The following is a 15,109-nucleotide window of genomic DNA, read 5'->3' on the forward strand; positions in this document are numbered from 1 at the left end:
CCATAGTTGCAAAGCATATTAAAGGGGCACTGTAGGGTGCTGGTTTTGGGACACTGTACAGTGCTGTTATTGGGGGACTATGGTGCTGTTTTTTGGGACACTGTATGGAGCTGTTATTGGAACACTGTACCCGTGTTGTTATTGGGGGACTATGGCGCGTTTTTTTGGACACTTTATGGTGCAGTTATTGGGTCACTGTACCGTGCTGCTATTGGTGGACTATTGCACCTTTTTGGGACACTGTATGGTGCTGTTATTGGGGGACTATTGCACCTTTTTAGTACACTATATGGTGCTGTTATTGGTGGACTATTGCACCTTTTTGGGACACTGTATGGTGCTGTTATTGGGGGACTATTGCACCTTTTTGGGACACTGTATGGTGCTGTTATTGGGGGACTATTGCACCTTTTTGGGACACTGTATGGTGCTGTTTTTGGGGGACTATTGCACCTTTTTGGGACACTATGGTGCTGTTATTGGGGGACTATTGCACCTTTTTGGGACACTGTATGGTGCTGTTATTGGGGGGACTATTGCACCTTTTTGGGACACTATGGTGCTGTTATTGTTGCACTGTACAGCACTGTTATTGTTGCACTGTACAGCACTGTTATTGGGGCACTATATGGTGGTGCTGTTTATTGGGGCACTGTATGGTGCTGTCATTGGGGTACTGTACAATGCTGAAATTAGGACACTGTATGGTACTATAAATTTCTCAATACATGATAAAGCCATAATAGATCAAGCAGCCACACATTTTTACACCATCCTATTAATAAAATAGGCAGCGGTACTGACACATATAAACCTATTGCTGCTTTGCGGCTGTAGTACTCACAGCTGGATAGACATGCCCAATCTGAGTTGTCCGACCAATGTGAATCTCTTCTTCCTCCTCCTCTTCCTCTTCCGTCGTTTTCCGGTAGACTGGATTATCAAAATTCATGCTCTTTGTATTCTTCCGCTTCCAGTTCCTCCAGATGAGATATCCGGACAGGCAGAGGAGGGCAAGAACAGCTAAGAGAAAGGAAGAGGTGGCACATTGGCAATGATGGCTGACAAGAAGAACAAGGTGGCAGTGAAAAGACTGGCACAGAAAGCATCGAGTGGAGACGGTAAAAGACATTTTTATAATTTGGAGGACACTGACATTTTGCTGTCACCTCTGTAACTGGGGCATCCAGAAGAGCCTCAGCTACAGGAGAAAACAACCCCAAGCAGAGCTGATCCGGGTCTAAGAACTGGCATCTCTTCTATGCCCGAGACACGTGGTGATCATGCGATCGCAGGGTCCAATCGCTTCCTCTGTCCGCTGCATAATACTCACTGAGCGCTATGCACCAGGACAAGGAGAAGGCAGAAGCAGCAATACACTGCTCAGACCTGCTCCTGCTAGACTGCAGAGCTTTAATCCTGCACAGTCCACGTACAGAGCTCCTGATTAAAGCCCTGCACCAAGTGCTGTACATGTACAAAGCTTGGTTGTAATCCGGTTAATTCCATCGGAATCAAAGGCATTTTATGTATTAATGAAATTATTTTGGGAATATACAATTTTTCATTAAAAGTTAGATTTTATGCACTTGCATCTTGGGCTTTTTGTCTACAGTAATTGTAAGGAGCAATGTTATATCCCAGACTGGTGGACTGAAATGTCACTATTTGGGTTAAATAAATTGCCTTCTTGTCTATTTCCCTTAGGCCTCCTCCATGACCAACATTTCAGGACACACTTTGTTCCCATTAGTCTCTATTTTACTCACCCACTGGCACCGCTACTCCAATGACTGCAGCAGTCAGTGTGGACCTGAGGTCAGAATCTGCATTACCATCTAAAAGAAGATGAAACAATACAGGTTAGAAAAACCTGACAGCCGTGAATGTACACCATTACCAGAGCCTATGGCATTGTCGAATTCTGCAGGGCCTTGAGTCTGATCAAATGGGTTCCCTTAGTTGAGTGATGACACATTATAGATCACCTATAGAGATGAGCGAAGTTCTTAAAAATTCGATTTGGCTGCTTTGCCAAATTTTACAAAAGAATTCGCTTTGTGACGAATTACTTCGTCACAAAGCGCATTTCTTTGTAAGTAGTGGGTGCAATGACGAGGAACGCCCCCTGTCATTGAACCCCTCAGATGCTGTGTTCATCACTAATCGTGTCATCAGAGATGAATATTTAGGTCTTTCAGGGGTTGATCAGTTTAAAAAAAATAAAAAATTTAATTGTACTTACCTCATCCATTTTAGCGCAAAGAGGCCGCCATGGCCATCTTGCTTGAATATCCTGTGCAAAACCTTGTGCGGTGCATGATGATGATGTCATGCTGGCCAGCGTGGTGACGTCATATGTCACCGCGCGCAAGATTTTGCACGGGATGTTCAAGCAAGATGGCTGCAGCAGCCTCTGCGCTCAAATGGGCGAGTATGTTTTTTTTTTTTTTTTCCGATTTGTTACCATGAAGCACAAGGAAATTCAGCTCCGCGGCAAATTAAATTTTCCCTGAAATTCGGATACTTCAATTCGCTCAACACTAATTATCTATGTCCCTGTTTTTAATCTGGTCAGCAGGCAAAAAATATAGATCATCATCATCATCAATATCATGGGGGTCTGACTGCTGGCACTGGGGCTACTGCAGCTCTGCTCCCATTTAAGTCATTGGCCATCACTATCTAAAAGGTCACTACTTCAGCCCCAGGGCAAACGCTTCCACCCCTCACATACGGTGCTGCTGCTCTCTTACAAGCAGCTTTGAGGTCCGAGTGTTGAACAGATAAATAATTCTACCACCTCGTCCTATAAACTCCATTTTATCTTACTGTATCATTTCCGTGACAAAACAATCTATTGTGCCTGTGTATAAGGAAAACGTTACAGTCTAAGAATGTTGTGTGGCCTCGGCCTTGAGTGTTATCAACATGTCTAACGAGGCTCCGATATCTCCACTGCGCACCTAGAGATGGACTCCCTTACATCCCAAGATCCCAGCTGCAGCGGAGCCCACATCACCTACATGCCCGCTCCTGGATCGGTTGGGACGGAATCCAAGTTCTCTATAAAACCTCCTGCTTATCGGATTAATGGGACCTCCTCATACTTGCATGTGATGTGACATTTATATCACTGTGATCGTCTATTATTCATTTGGAGACTCTTTGCATGTTATTTTATCCACTACAAAGGACTTAAAGGGAACCTGTCACCGGGATTTTGTGTATAGAGCTGAGAACATGGGTTGCTAGATGGCCGCTAGCACATCCGCAATACCCAGTCCCCATAGCTCTGTGTGCTTTTATTGTGTAAAAAAAAACGATTTGATACATATGCAAATTAACGGGAGATAAGTCCTGTACGTGAGATGAGTCAGGGACAGGACTCATCTCAGTTTAATTTGCATATTTTACACAATAAAAGCACACAGAGCTATGGGGACTGGGTATTGCGGATGTTCTAGCGGCCATCTAGCAACCCATGTCCTCAGCTCTATACACAAAATCCTGGTGACAGGTTCCCTTTAAAAACTGACTGGTAACCCCTTATCTCACACCTTCATAGCTAACTGCTCTTTGGTCTAAAGAAGGGGCCTGTTTGGCCGCATAACCTATAAGAGATACTAATAAAGAACTATAATCTGCTTCTGACTCGTCTGGACGCGCTGCCGCTTATCCTATTTTTTTTCTATCACTCTACTTGGCTGTGCATGTCCATGCATGAAAGGAGAAGCCTGGCAGCACCGCACCCATATGCTACATAGAGTTTTGGATGTTGTGCTCCTAGCACAACACCACTATTATCAGGTATTATAAAAGGAAAGTGGTGTCTTTGCATGGCTTTAGGATCCATTTCCATGGCCCGATACTAGCTGTAATGATCACGAAAGGACCATTCTTTCCCAGTCATTGCCCGATGGTGTGAGCTGCATTTATTCTCCGTATGGTGATAAGTGGTGGCTACTACGATTGTTTGTTCCCATACAGATTCATTGTTGTCGGCAGATCTGTTGCCGGCAAAAAAAATATTTTATGTAGAGCATCAGTAATGATCACCTGACAAACGAGCATTTCGTCTGCCTATCGGGAAATTGATGGCACACTTAACACGGGGCAATTATCCAGCACAAGCATCTGTACAATCTGCGTATAACTAGTAACAGTGAATAATACTAGCAGAAAGCCTTGGGCAGGATTCTTCGGTTTCTACTGGCAGTATTAATACTGGGAAGGTTTGTGTTTGCTGAAGTTACAGCTATACGTTAGTATTGGTAGTACATTGATTGTTTGTATGGCAGCAACATATTCTGCGGTGCTGTCCATGCCGATCTTCAGTAGGAACCACAATAGTCCTTATCGTTAGCTTGCACACAGATACATACTCTGCAAGAAACTAGGCCAACAACTGAACCTTGCACATTCTATTAGGTAACAGACATTTTAAGGCAGAATGAGACTCTTACAGTGCTGGTATATGCTGTTGTTCCCAGTAGTTGTAAAGTGGATTTCTCGGTGGCTGGGCTTAGAGGTAGTTCGGAGATTGTCAGTGGGGCTGGAGTCATAGATTATCTTAGTGGTCGTGACTGTGGTGGTCGTGGTGGGCTTTGCAGTAGTCTTGGCAACTGTGGTAGGAATAGGCTCTGTAGCAAGAGACTCAGTCAGGAGTGGTGGTAAAGGTGCTTGAGTAGTAGTAATCACTGCAACTAACAAAAAGATGAAAGGTAATTGTTAAAATAAATAATATACATACATACATATATATATTTATTCATTTGGATCCCATATTTCCATTTCTAAATTAAAAATGGATTTGTCAGGTCTCTTATCTGAGGGTATTGTGTGATAGATGGAGACGCTGAGTTTGGGAGATATAGAATTTATTGTTTGATTTAGTATTTTCATACAAATAGCTGTGCATATGACTTAAGAAAGCTTGTGAGTCCTGCACACAGAGAAATCCTGTGATTTCTGCTCCCACTGCTCAAATACAGGTACTAACAGCTTCTCTTGTATGAGTTTGTGTGCAGGAAGAGCTGCCAATCACTCTTTGTAGGCGGGGTGAGGCAGGACTCTCAGGCTTTCTCTACATGTGAGTGGTATAAGCAGGACTCAGGCTTCCTCTACATGTGGGTGGGATAAGCAGGACTCACAGGCTTCCTCTACATGTGGGTGGGATAAGAAGGACTCACAGGCTTCCTCTACATGTGGGTGGGATAAGCAGGACTCACAGGCTTCCTCTACATGTGGGTGGGATAAGCAGGACTCACAGGCTTCCTCTACATGTGGGTGGGATAAGCAGGACTCACAGGCTTCCTCTACATGTGGGTGGGATAAGCAGGACTCACAGGCTTCCTCTACACGTGGGTGGGATAAGCAGGACTCACAGGCTTCCTCTACATGTGGGTGGGATAAGCAGGACTTACAGGCTTCCTCTACATGTGGGTGGGATAAGCAGGACTTACAGGCTTCCTCTACATGTGGGTGGGATAAGCAGGACTCACAGGCTTCCTCTACATGTAGGTGGTATAAGCAGGACTCACAGGCTTCCTCTACATGTAGGTGGTATAAGCAGGACTCACAGGCTTCCACTACATGTGGGTGGGATAAGAAGGACTCACAGGCTTCCTCTACATGTGGGTGGGATAAGAAGGACTCACAGGCTTCCTCTACATGTGGGTGGGATAAGCAGGACTCACAGGCTTCCTCTACATGTGGGTGGGATAAGCAGGACTTACAGGCTTCCTCTACATGTGGGTGGGATAAGCAGGACTCACAGGCTTCCTCTACATGTGGGTGGTATAAGCAGGACTTACAGGCTTCCTCTACATGTGGGTGGGATAAGCAGGACTCACAGGCTTCCTCTACATGTAGGTGGTATAAGCAGGACTCACAGGCTTCCACTACATGTGGGTGGGATAAGCAGGACTCACAGGCTTCCTCTACATGTGGGTGGGATAAGCAGGACTCACAGGCTTCCTCTACATGTGGGTGGTATAAGCAGGACTTACAGGCTTCCTCTACATGTGGGTGGGATAAGCAGGACTCACAGGCTTCCTCTACATGTAGGTGGTATAAGCAGGACTCACAGGCTTCCACTACATGTGGGTGGGATAAGAAGGACTCACAGGCTTCCTCTACATGTGGGTGGGATAAGAAGGACTCACAGGCTTCCTCTACATGTGGGTGGTATAAGCAGGACTCACAGGCTTTCTCTACATGTGGGTGGTATAAGTAGGACTCACAGGCTTCCTCTACATGTGGGTGGTATAAGCAGGACTCACAGGCTTCCTCTACATGTGGGTGGGATAAGCAGGACTCACAGGCTTCCTCTACATGTGGGTGGGATAAGCAGGACTTACAGGCTTCCTCTACATGTGGGTGGGATAAGCAGGACTCACAGGCTTCCTCTACATGTGGGTGGTATAAGCAGGACTCACAGGCTTCCTCTACATGTGGGTGGGATAAGCAGGACTCACAGGCTTCCTCTACATGTAGGTGGTATAAGCAGGACTCACAGGCTTCCACTACATGTGGGTGGGATAAGCAGGACTCACAGGCTTCCTCTACATGTGGGTGGGATAAGCAGGACTCACAGGCTTCCTCTACATGTGGGTGGTATAAGCAGGACTTACAGGCTTCCTCTACATGTGGGTGGGATAAGCAGGACTCACAGGCTTCCTCTACATGTAGGTGGTATAAGCAGGACTCACAGGCTTCCACTACATGTGGGTGGGATAAGAAGGACTCACAGGCTTCCTCTACATGTGGGTGGGATAAGAAGGACTCACAGGCTTTCTCTACATGTGGGTGGTATAAGCAGGACTCACAGGCTTTCTCTACATGTGGGTGGTATAAGTAGGACTCACAGGCTTCCTCTACATGTGGGTGGTATAAGCAGGACTCACAGGCTTCCTCTACATGTAGGTGGTATAAGCAGGACTCACAGGCTTCCGCTACATGTGGGTGGGATAAGAAAGACTCACAGGCTTCCTCTACATGTGGGTGGGATAAGCAGGACTCACAGGCTTTCTCGATGTGTACCTGGGATAAGTAGGCTTCCTCTACACGTGGGTGGGGTAACCAGGACTCACAGGCTTTTTCTATGTGTGGGTGGGTTATGCAGAACTCAACCTATAATCAGCTACTTACATGAAAATACTGAATAAAATAATGGAACCAGCTAAATCTCCAAGCTCAGCATCTCCCCCCCCCCCACCCCCCATTCTATATAGCCTTCAGATAAGACCAGATAGTGCTTTAATTATATTGATTTCTTTACAATTACCTTACATTTCCAGCTTATCACACCGCCAATAATCAACCATAAAGAGTATGTTCCTGGCTATTTTTCTTCTTACCTTTCCCACAGCTCCTCATATCCAGCCCCAACTCCACACCGTCTGCACAGGCACATGTGTATTTGGGTGAATGGACGGAAATCTGAGGGGCCGCCAGGCACAGGTATTCGCACCCACCATTCGGTAGAGGGCCTTGGTTACAGGCATTTACAGCTGCAAAACATTCAATCATTGTCACCACAAGAGCCAAGAGGAATGAAGAAAAATTCAGCTCGGGAACTACACATTGGAAGGGCTCTGCATGGGTGTAGAGAGACCTATCCGAAACTGTGAGGGAGGCAGAGCTCAGTCACCATATTGCCAGGTGACATCATTCTATTTGACAAAGCTTAAATGGGTATTCCCATCTTACACATTTATGGGGTCTCCACAGGCTATACCCCAAATCTGTGAGTTGCAAAAGGCTCCTGACAGTCTCTGTTGCTGCCCTGCAGCAGTCACATGCAGGTGGCTACAACACCTGGAGGGGAATTTTGTGATTTTATCACATCCCTTTCTTCTTCGTGATTTTTAAATGTCCCAGACAACCCCAATAAATGATGATATAATGCTAGAATATGTCATTAACCTCTGCTGGATGTCTGATCACTGGGGTTCCCATGAACCATGAGAATGGAAGGGCTTTAGCTCATGAACCAACTTTAAAATCCATAAAAACTTCTGTATTATTTATCAAGAATCAGAACCAATTTTTAGGTACAGGAGTATTAACAATGGGGTAGAGCCTTTTAGGAAAATGGGTGTGATCGGGTCTTATGATAACAGACAAACCTTGGCAGATGCCCATGACTATTTAGGTTAGGCTGAGTTCACATATGCATTAGGACTTTCATAAGAACGAAAAAAAATTGAACTCAAGGTGTGATGGAGCCTCCAGCACTGACATTAACAGAGCATATAAAAGCCAGGGGCGTAGCTATAGGGGGTGCAGAGGTAGCAGTCGCTACTGGGCCCAAGAGCCTGAGGGGGCCCAATGACACCAGTATTATAGAAAGTGCATGCTAGTCAAGTTACACCACTGGCTGGAGGGAAGAGGTTAGGTCAAGAATTCGGCATGGGGGGGGGGGGGGCGCGTTGCAATTTTTGCTTGCCTCAGGGCAGCACAAAGGCTATGTGCTTCTCTGACTACAAAGCACCGAGGGAAGGGGGGCACTAGCTGTACTCTTGGGCTCGGGCCCATGAGCCTTTAGCTATGCCCCTGTGTGTCGGACAGGCCATGGGTTGCTCTATACTAGTCTATCCTGGGGTGAAGTAGGCAGACGGCTAACTGTGACTCTATTGCTCATGGGCCCAACTACAGCTGACCTTGGGTGTGTGTCAGACAGGCCATGGGTTACAGGTGCCTTCACACACACAATTGTATAAAAGCTACCATACTGTATAGTAAGTGCATGTGGTATGTCAAAATCCTACTCTCTCTTCATCGCACACACATGCCAACACTTTGCAGAACAAGATGGCTCTCGTACCTTTTGGTTGCTTTAGCTGATGAACAACAACTATATCATGTGGATTGTTGAGATTCTCAGCCAGGACATAAATGTCTTTTCCTGTCAATCTGTTGGCGCTGAAGATGGCCTCATTTTCCAGATCTGTCCAAAACACCTTATCCTGGAGAAGATTGTCAGAGGTGAAATGGAATCTGCAGATTATCCCACAAAACACATCATCTAGCCATAGGTTTCACAATAAGTGTTTGGTTGGTCAGGGTCCTGTATAGAATGGGGGCACTGAGTCCCCCATGTACAAGACCATGGTGAGGAGGAGTTCGGGATGGAGCAGCACTGATCATGCATGAGGGGTCTTCAACGATCATACGTTTACCACCTGTCAGACGGACTATAATATTACAGTATAGGGATTTTACCTCAAAGACTGCCAGACCAAAGGGGTGACTGAGCTTTTCCTCGGAGAAGATGAGCAGCTTTCTGTTTGACCCATTGAAGTCCACGCTGGAGAGGGTATGGAGCTTCGAGTCCACCCAATACAAACGATGGGTCAGCACATCTGGGGTAATAAGATGAAGGAATCAGTGATGGCACACAGAGACATGGAACTTCATCACTGCCATGCAAGAGGCATGTTTTCTTGGCGTCATGTTAAGGAAAACAGATTGCATGCTCCCCATCCCTTTCCAAAATAAAGACATTTGACCGAATACACACGTTGCCACTTAAAATGTAATAGATCTGTAAAATGGCACTTAAAGGGGCTGACCCCTCTCAAACATTGGTGGCATATCATGAAGACATACCACCAATGTCTGATAGGTACAGGTCCAAAGTCCACCGAAGTAAAAGAGAGAGGACCACGTATGCGCTGACGCCCTCCATTCATTTCTATGGGAACGTCGGAAACTGTTTTAATGCATCAGATTGAAGGTGGCAGATTCTGACATGTTTGAAATTATCATTTATTTATTATTAATAATTATAATTGTCACCTACCTAATGTGATCCCATTGGGCCACTCAATTTCATCAGAAACCAGAACCTGTCGGTCACCCCCGTTCAGGCCAGCCTTCTCTATCTTAGCGGGGTCTCCCCAGTCCGACCAGAACATGAACCTTAAAGCAAGCACACATATTCTCAATCAATGGTTAATGTAAAAACATAGTATAGTATAACCTCCTTAATATGGGCTATACAGCCCCCATGTGAATCATTCTTCTAGCATTAGGAATCTCCAGTCTTCTTCGTACTAGGACTCACCCTGTTGTAGGATCAACCGCAATGGCCCTTGGGTCCCCCAGGCTCTGGTTAAAGAGTGTTTTCCGTTTGCAGCCATCAGAGGTTGCGACAGAAATAGTCTTATTTCCAGAATCTGTCCAGTAAATGTTCTTGTGGATCCAGTCTACAGCCAGACCCTCGGGGGAGTGGAGATGGCTGTTGACCAACACAACATGTTCTGCAGGGTCTGAGGCACGATCCAGAGGGGCACTGCAAAAAAAGAAAAAAAAGGTGAAATGGAAAATCAGGGTTAGGGAATTTTGGTGTGGATTTAATGGGAGGCCATGCTGGCAGTGGTTTATTGCTTTGATTGTGCGAAGAAAGGACATCTTGCAGGCTACTTTCATATCTGCGTTTTCCTTTCTGGTTTTGAGATCCGTCAAAACCGGAGGAAAACGCTTCAGTTTTGTCCCCATTTATTGTCAATGGGGACAAAACTGAACGAACCATTTTTGCGGATCCCCTGTCGGATCTAGCAAAAACGCAGATGTGAAAGTAGCCTTAGAGCTGTGTGTGGATGGACGCTGCTGGAAACCGCAGCAGATGTCTGTTTGCAGTTTAGCTCCATTCAGTTTAGATTCGGTTTGTGCTATACCAGGCTTTAGAAGAGCGAGGATGTGCTATGCAGAGCTACTGCCTGTCATCGCTCCGCTCCACTAAAACCTGGCATAGCACATCAGTGCAGTGTATCCCGCACCAATGTGCTATGCAGAGCTTTCAGCAGCGCGCGCACAGGCAGGAGCAGCTACGTATGGTGTGCACTGCAGTGCATAATGTAGAACACAGAATCCCTACACCATATACATGGCTACCTTGTACGGATTCTGTATGTGCTGCAGTGAAAAGCAATATATAAAAAACCCAGTTTTGCTAGTAAAACAAAATCAATTATTAAAATATATTACTAAATAATTTTTGGGCATGTGTAACTTTTAAAAAAACTTTATAAAAGTTTAGGTGCACTTTAAGGAATTATAAGATATTGTGTTCTGTTTTGTTTATAAGGAAGAAATGTGTAGGATCTCTCTTTGGTGTGAGAGCGCCTTAGTCAGTGTGAGGAGACTACCATACATGCTCCTCTGGAATTTTGGGAAGAAAGGGATGCAGATTAAGCTCTGCCTCTAATACCACCAGATGTAAGGCAGCTATCCTATACAGTTGCAAGGAAAAGTAGGTGAACCCTTTGGAATGATATGGATTTCTGCACAAATTGGTCATAAAATGTGATCTAATCTTCATCTTAGTCACAACAATAGACAATCACAGTCTGCTTAAACTAATAACACACAAAGAATTAAATGTTACCATGTTTTTATTGAACACACCATGTAAACATTCACAGGGCAGGTGTAAAAAGTATGTGAACCCCTAGACTAATGACATCTCCAAGAGCTAATTGGAGTGAGGTGTTGGCCAACTGGAGTCCAATCAATGAGATGAGATTGGAGGTGTTGGTTACAGCAGCCCTGCCCTATAAAAAAAACACACACCAGTTCTGGGTTTGCTTTTCACAAGAAGCATTGCCTGATGTGAATGATGCCTCGCACAAAAGAGCTCTCAGAAGACCTACGATTAAGAATTGTTGACTTGCATAAAGCTGGAAAGGGTTATAAAAGTATCTCCAAAAGCCTTGCTGTTCATCAGTCCACGGTAAGACAAAATTGTCTATAAATGAAGAAAGTTCAGCACTGCTGCTACTCTCCCTAGGAGTGGCCGTCCTGTAAAGATGACTGCAAGAGCACAGCGCAGACTGCTCAATGAGGTGAAGAAGAATCCTAGAGTGTCAGCTAAAGACTTACAAAAGTCTCTGGCATATGCTAACATCCCTGCTAGCGAATCTACGATACGTAAAACACTAAACAAGAATGGATTTCATGGGAGGATACCACAGAGGAAGCCACTGCTGTCCAAAAAAACATTGCTGCACGTTTACAGTTTGCACAAGAGCACCTGGATGTTCCACAGCAGTACTGGCAAAATATTCTGTGGACAGATGAAACCAAAGTTGAGTTGTTTGGAAGAAACACACAACACTATGTGTGGAGAAAAAGAGGCACAGTACACCGACATCAAAACCTCATCCCAACTGTGAAGTATGGTGATGGGGGCATCATGGTTTGGGGCTGCTTTGCTGCGTCAGGGCCTGGACGGATTGCTATCATCGAAGGAAAAATGAATTCCCAAGTTTATCAAGACATTTTGCAGGAGAACTTAAGGCCATCTGTCCACCAGCTGAAGCTCAACAGAAGATGGGTGATGCAACAGGACAACGACCCAAAGCATAGAAGTAAATCAACAACAGAATGGCTTAAACAGAAGAAAATACACCTTCTGGAGTGGCCCAGTCAGAGTCCTGACCTCAACCCAATTGAGATGCTGTAGCATGACCTCAAGAAAGTGATTCACACCAGACATCCCAAGAATATTGCTGAACTGAAACGGTTCTGTAAAGAGGAATGGTCAAGAATTACTCCTGACCGTTGTGCACGTCTGATCTGCAACTACAGGAAACGTTTGGTTGAAGTTATTGCTGCCAAAGGAGGTTCAACCAATTATTAAATCCAAGGGTTCACATACTTTTTCCACCTGCACTGTGAATGTTTACATGGTGTGTTCAATAAAAACACGGTAACATTTAACTCTTTGTGTGTTATTAGTTTAAGCAGACTGCGATTGTCTATTGTTGTGACTTAGATGAAGATCAGATCACATTTTGTGACCAATTTGTGCAGAAATCCATATCATTCCAAAGGGTTCACATAGTTTTTGTTGCAACTGTAAGTCAATGTTCAACCTTGGCCTTGAGACAAGACTTGGATATTAAGTAAGCTAGCATCTCATCTACAGACAGCTGTTTCGGGGTGCTGAGTTTTTCTGGCTCTGTCCATTCATATCTCCATATTCATCCTATGATAAGTGTAGCCCTGATTTTACACATTTATACAATACACATACTTATACATCAAAGGTGCCCATACACCTCAATAATGACTCTTCCAGAGACCCAACTTGACTCGGCCAAGAGGGAACGTGTTCTCAATAAGAAGAGGGGAATAAGCAGCGACTTATGTCACTTGAGAACAAAAAGGATCGGTTATCTAAATTCAACATGCCCAGGCACACCACCATACACGTCAGAGAGTCGGCCGGTCCAGACGAAATTTACCTGTAAATCTTGCGATGGAAGAGGTCACACCAGTAAATCTTTTTGCTCATCACTTCTACATCCAGAGATACAACATTTTTTAACTGCGAGGCGAGACGCGAGTAATCTCTGCGGACTAGATCGATTTGGCGGAGCTCATGCCGGTTGGTAAAGATCAGATATGGACTCTGTCCTGGAGGAGACAGGAAGTGACGCGCTACTTCTTACATGTTGTTTCAACAGTTATCTGCATTCTATATATTTATACTTAAAATAAAGATATATACCGTATTTTATGTTTTCTATTAATTATTTTGTACACCACATTATGTGAGAAGCTATTTTTTTCGGGAATAAAATTACTGAAGCATGAACCCTAATACCCAATTTGCATTCTTAGACCCTTAATGAGCCTGTTTAAAAAAAAAATGTGCCCAGCCTGTTAGTCTAGGAGCGACCTATTACACTGGTTATAACAAGGCCTTACTCGCTGCCTTTAGGCTGTTCCCTCCAGGCTCCTAGACCTCGTCTTTACACCATCACGTCTTGTAAGCTTGTGAATAATTAAATTGATCTAAAGCCGCTTCTTGTTCTTGCTCATCCCTCGCTGACGCGCTTGTCACTCACCTGCTGCTTTGCACGTCTTAGACACGCTGTCCATCTGAAATCCTTCATAACATTCACATTTATAGTCTCCTTTATAATTGACACAGATCTGGCTGCACGCATCGGGGTTCTCACACTCGTCAATATCTGAAATCAAATATACAAGGCGATATATGGGAATGTGCAACGAATGCGCTCGGCTAAGCCAGGGGCGCATTAGTTCTTAGCGGGGAGTAAGTCGCTGCTCAGGTGGCGGCTTATCTCCCCTCAGAACAAAAGGATCGGCCATGCTGAATTACAAAGTGCAATCCTTCTTTTCCCCCCTGACATCTGTACACAGATCTCATAGGGCCCCATAGAAAAACCTAGTAAGGGCCCCCCCTGCCGCACCCAGTTTCCCAGGATGTGGGTGACAATCACTCCCAGGCAATGCAAAGTGCAACGCCCCAGATTTCTGTCAAATAAGATATTTTTTTCTTATTAAGTGAAATTGAAACATTTTGTAATTGAAAAAGTCACCCTCCAACTCATCCACTTTATCTGACTTACATGTCCAAAAAAGTGGAACAGGTGCTTCATAAATATGGCACGACTTCTGACCAACATATTTCTCCATTTATTTACACCAGACAACTGGTATAAATACATTGATATATCTGCTTCCATTTTATTAGAAATCCATCTTCCTGCAGCCACCACTAGGGGGAGCTCAGTGCATAGGAATGCATACAGTTACCATTTACTGGAATGAAAGAACATAATCTCTTTGCACTGAGCTTCCCCTAGTGACGGCTCCACCCCCCCCCCCCCCCTCCCTCACCAGGGCCCTGTAGCACTTGCATAGTTTGCCTCCATCCAGCTTTACAGGGAAACAGATTGATAAGAGGCTGATAAGGAGCACAGTGAAGACCTTGTTCAGTGCATCACTTACCTCCACAAGTTTTTTTGTCAATTAACTTGTAGCCCGTGGGGCAGTCACATTCATGTCCCATCTTCAGATCCTTGCAGATGTGCGAACAGCCGCCATTATTTATCAAACACTCGTTGACTCCTAAGAAAAGATGAAAAAGTCACATACTCTTAAAGGGGTTATCTTAGGCATTTATGGCATATCCAGCGGATGAAGATACCCCTTTAATACTATCTTTTTCACCATGGCTGAATAAAAATAAGAAAATGACCAGAACAATGGTTTTTATTTTGAACCAAAACTCGCTATTTATCAAAAATGCAGACGCTGCCCGCAGTGACCAGATTCCAGTTTTTAT

General features: G+C 44.7%; 1 protein-coding gene across 1 annotated transcript in view; it reads right to left on the reverse strand.

Annotated features, from left to right (window-relative positions):
* LRP8 (LDL receptor related protein 8) overlaps positions 1 to 15,109 on the reverse strand; it is a 219,409-nt gene that overhangs the window by 4,632 nt on the left and 199,668 nt on the right. The window contains exons 7-17 of the mRNA XM_044300565.1: positions 14,773 to 14,892; positions 13,863 to 13,988; positions 13,257 to 13,428; positions 10,073 to 10,300; positions 9,809 to 9,927; positions 9,229 to 9,368; positions 8,831 to 8,972; positions 7,362 to 7,514; positions 4,467 to 4,706; positions 1,770 to 1,838; positions 845 to 1,023 (exon numbers count right to left, since the gene is read on the reverse strand). Coding sequence (XP_044156500.1) covers positions 845 to 1,023; positions 1,770 to 1,838; positions 4,467 to 4,706; positions 7,362 to 7,514; positions 8,831 to 8,972; positions 9,229 to 9,368; positions 9,809 to 9,927; positions 10,073 to 10,300; positions 13,257 to 13,428; positions 13,863 to 13,988; positions 14,773 to 14,892 — 1,688 coding nt within the window. The remainder of the gene's footprint in view (positions 1 to 844; positions 1,024 to 1,769; positions 1,839 to 4,466; positions 4,707 to 7,361; positions 7,515 to 8,830; positions 8,973 to 9,228; positions 9,369 to 9,808; positions 9,928 to 10,072; positions 10,301 to 13,256; positions 13,429 to 13,862; positions 13,989 to 14,772; positions 14,893 to 15,109) is intronic.

The sequence above is a fragment of the Bufo gargarizans genome, chromosome 7 (genome assembly GCF_014858855.1).
Source record: "Bufo gargarizans isolate SCDJY-AF-19 chromosome 7, ASM1485885v1, whole genome shotgun sequence".
NCBI lineage: Eukaryota > Metazoa > Chordata > Amphibia > Anura > Bufonidae > Bufo > Bufo gargarizans.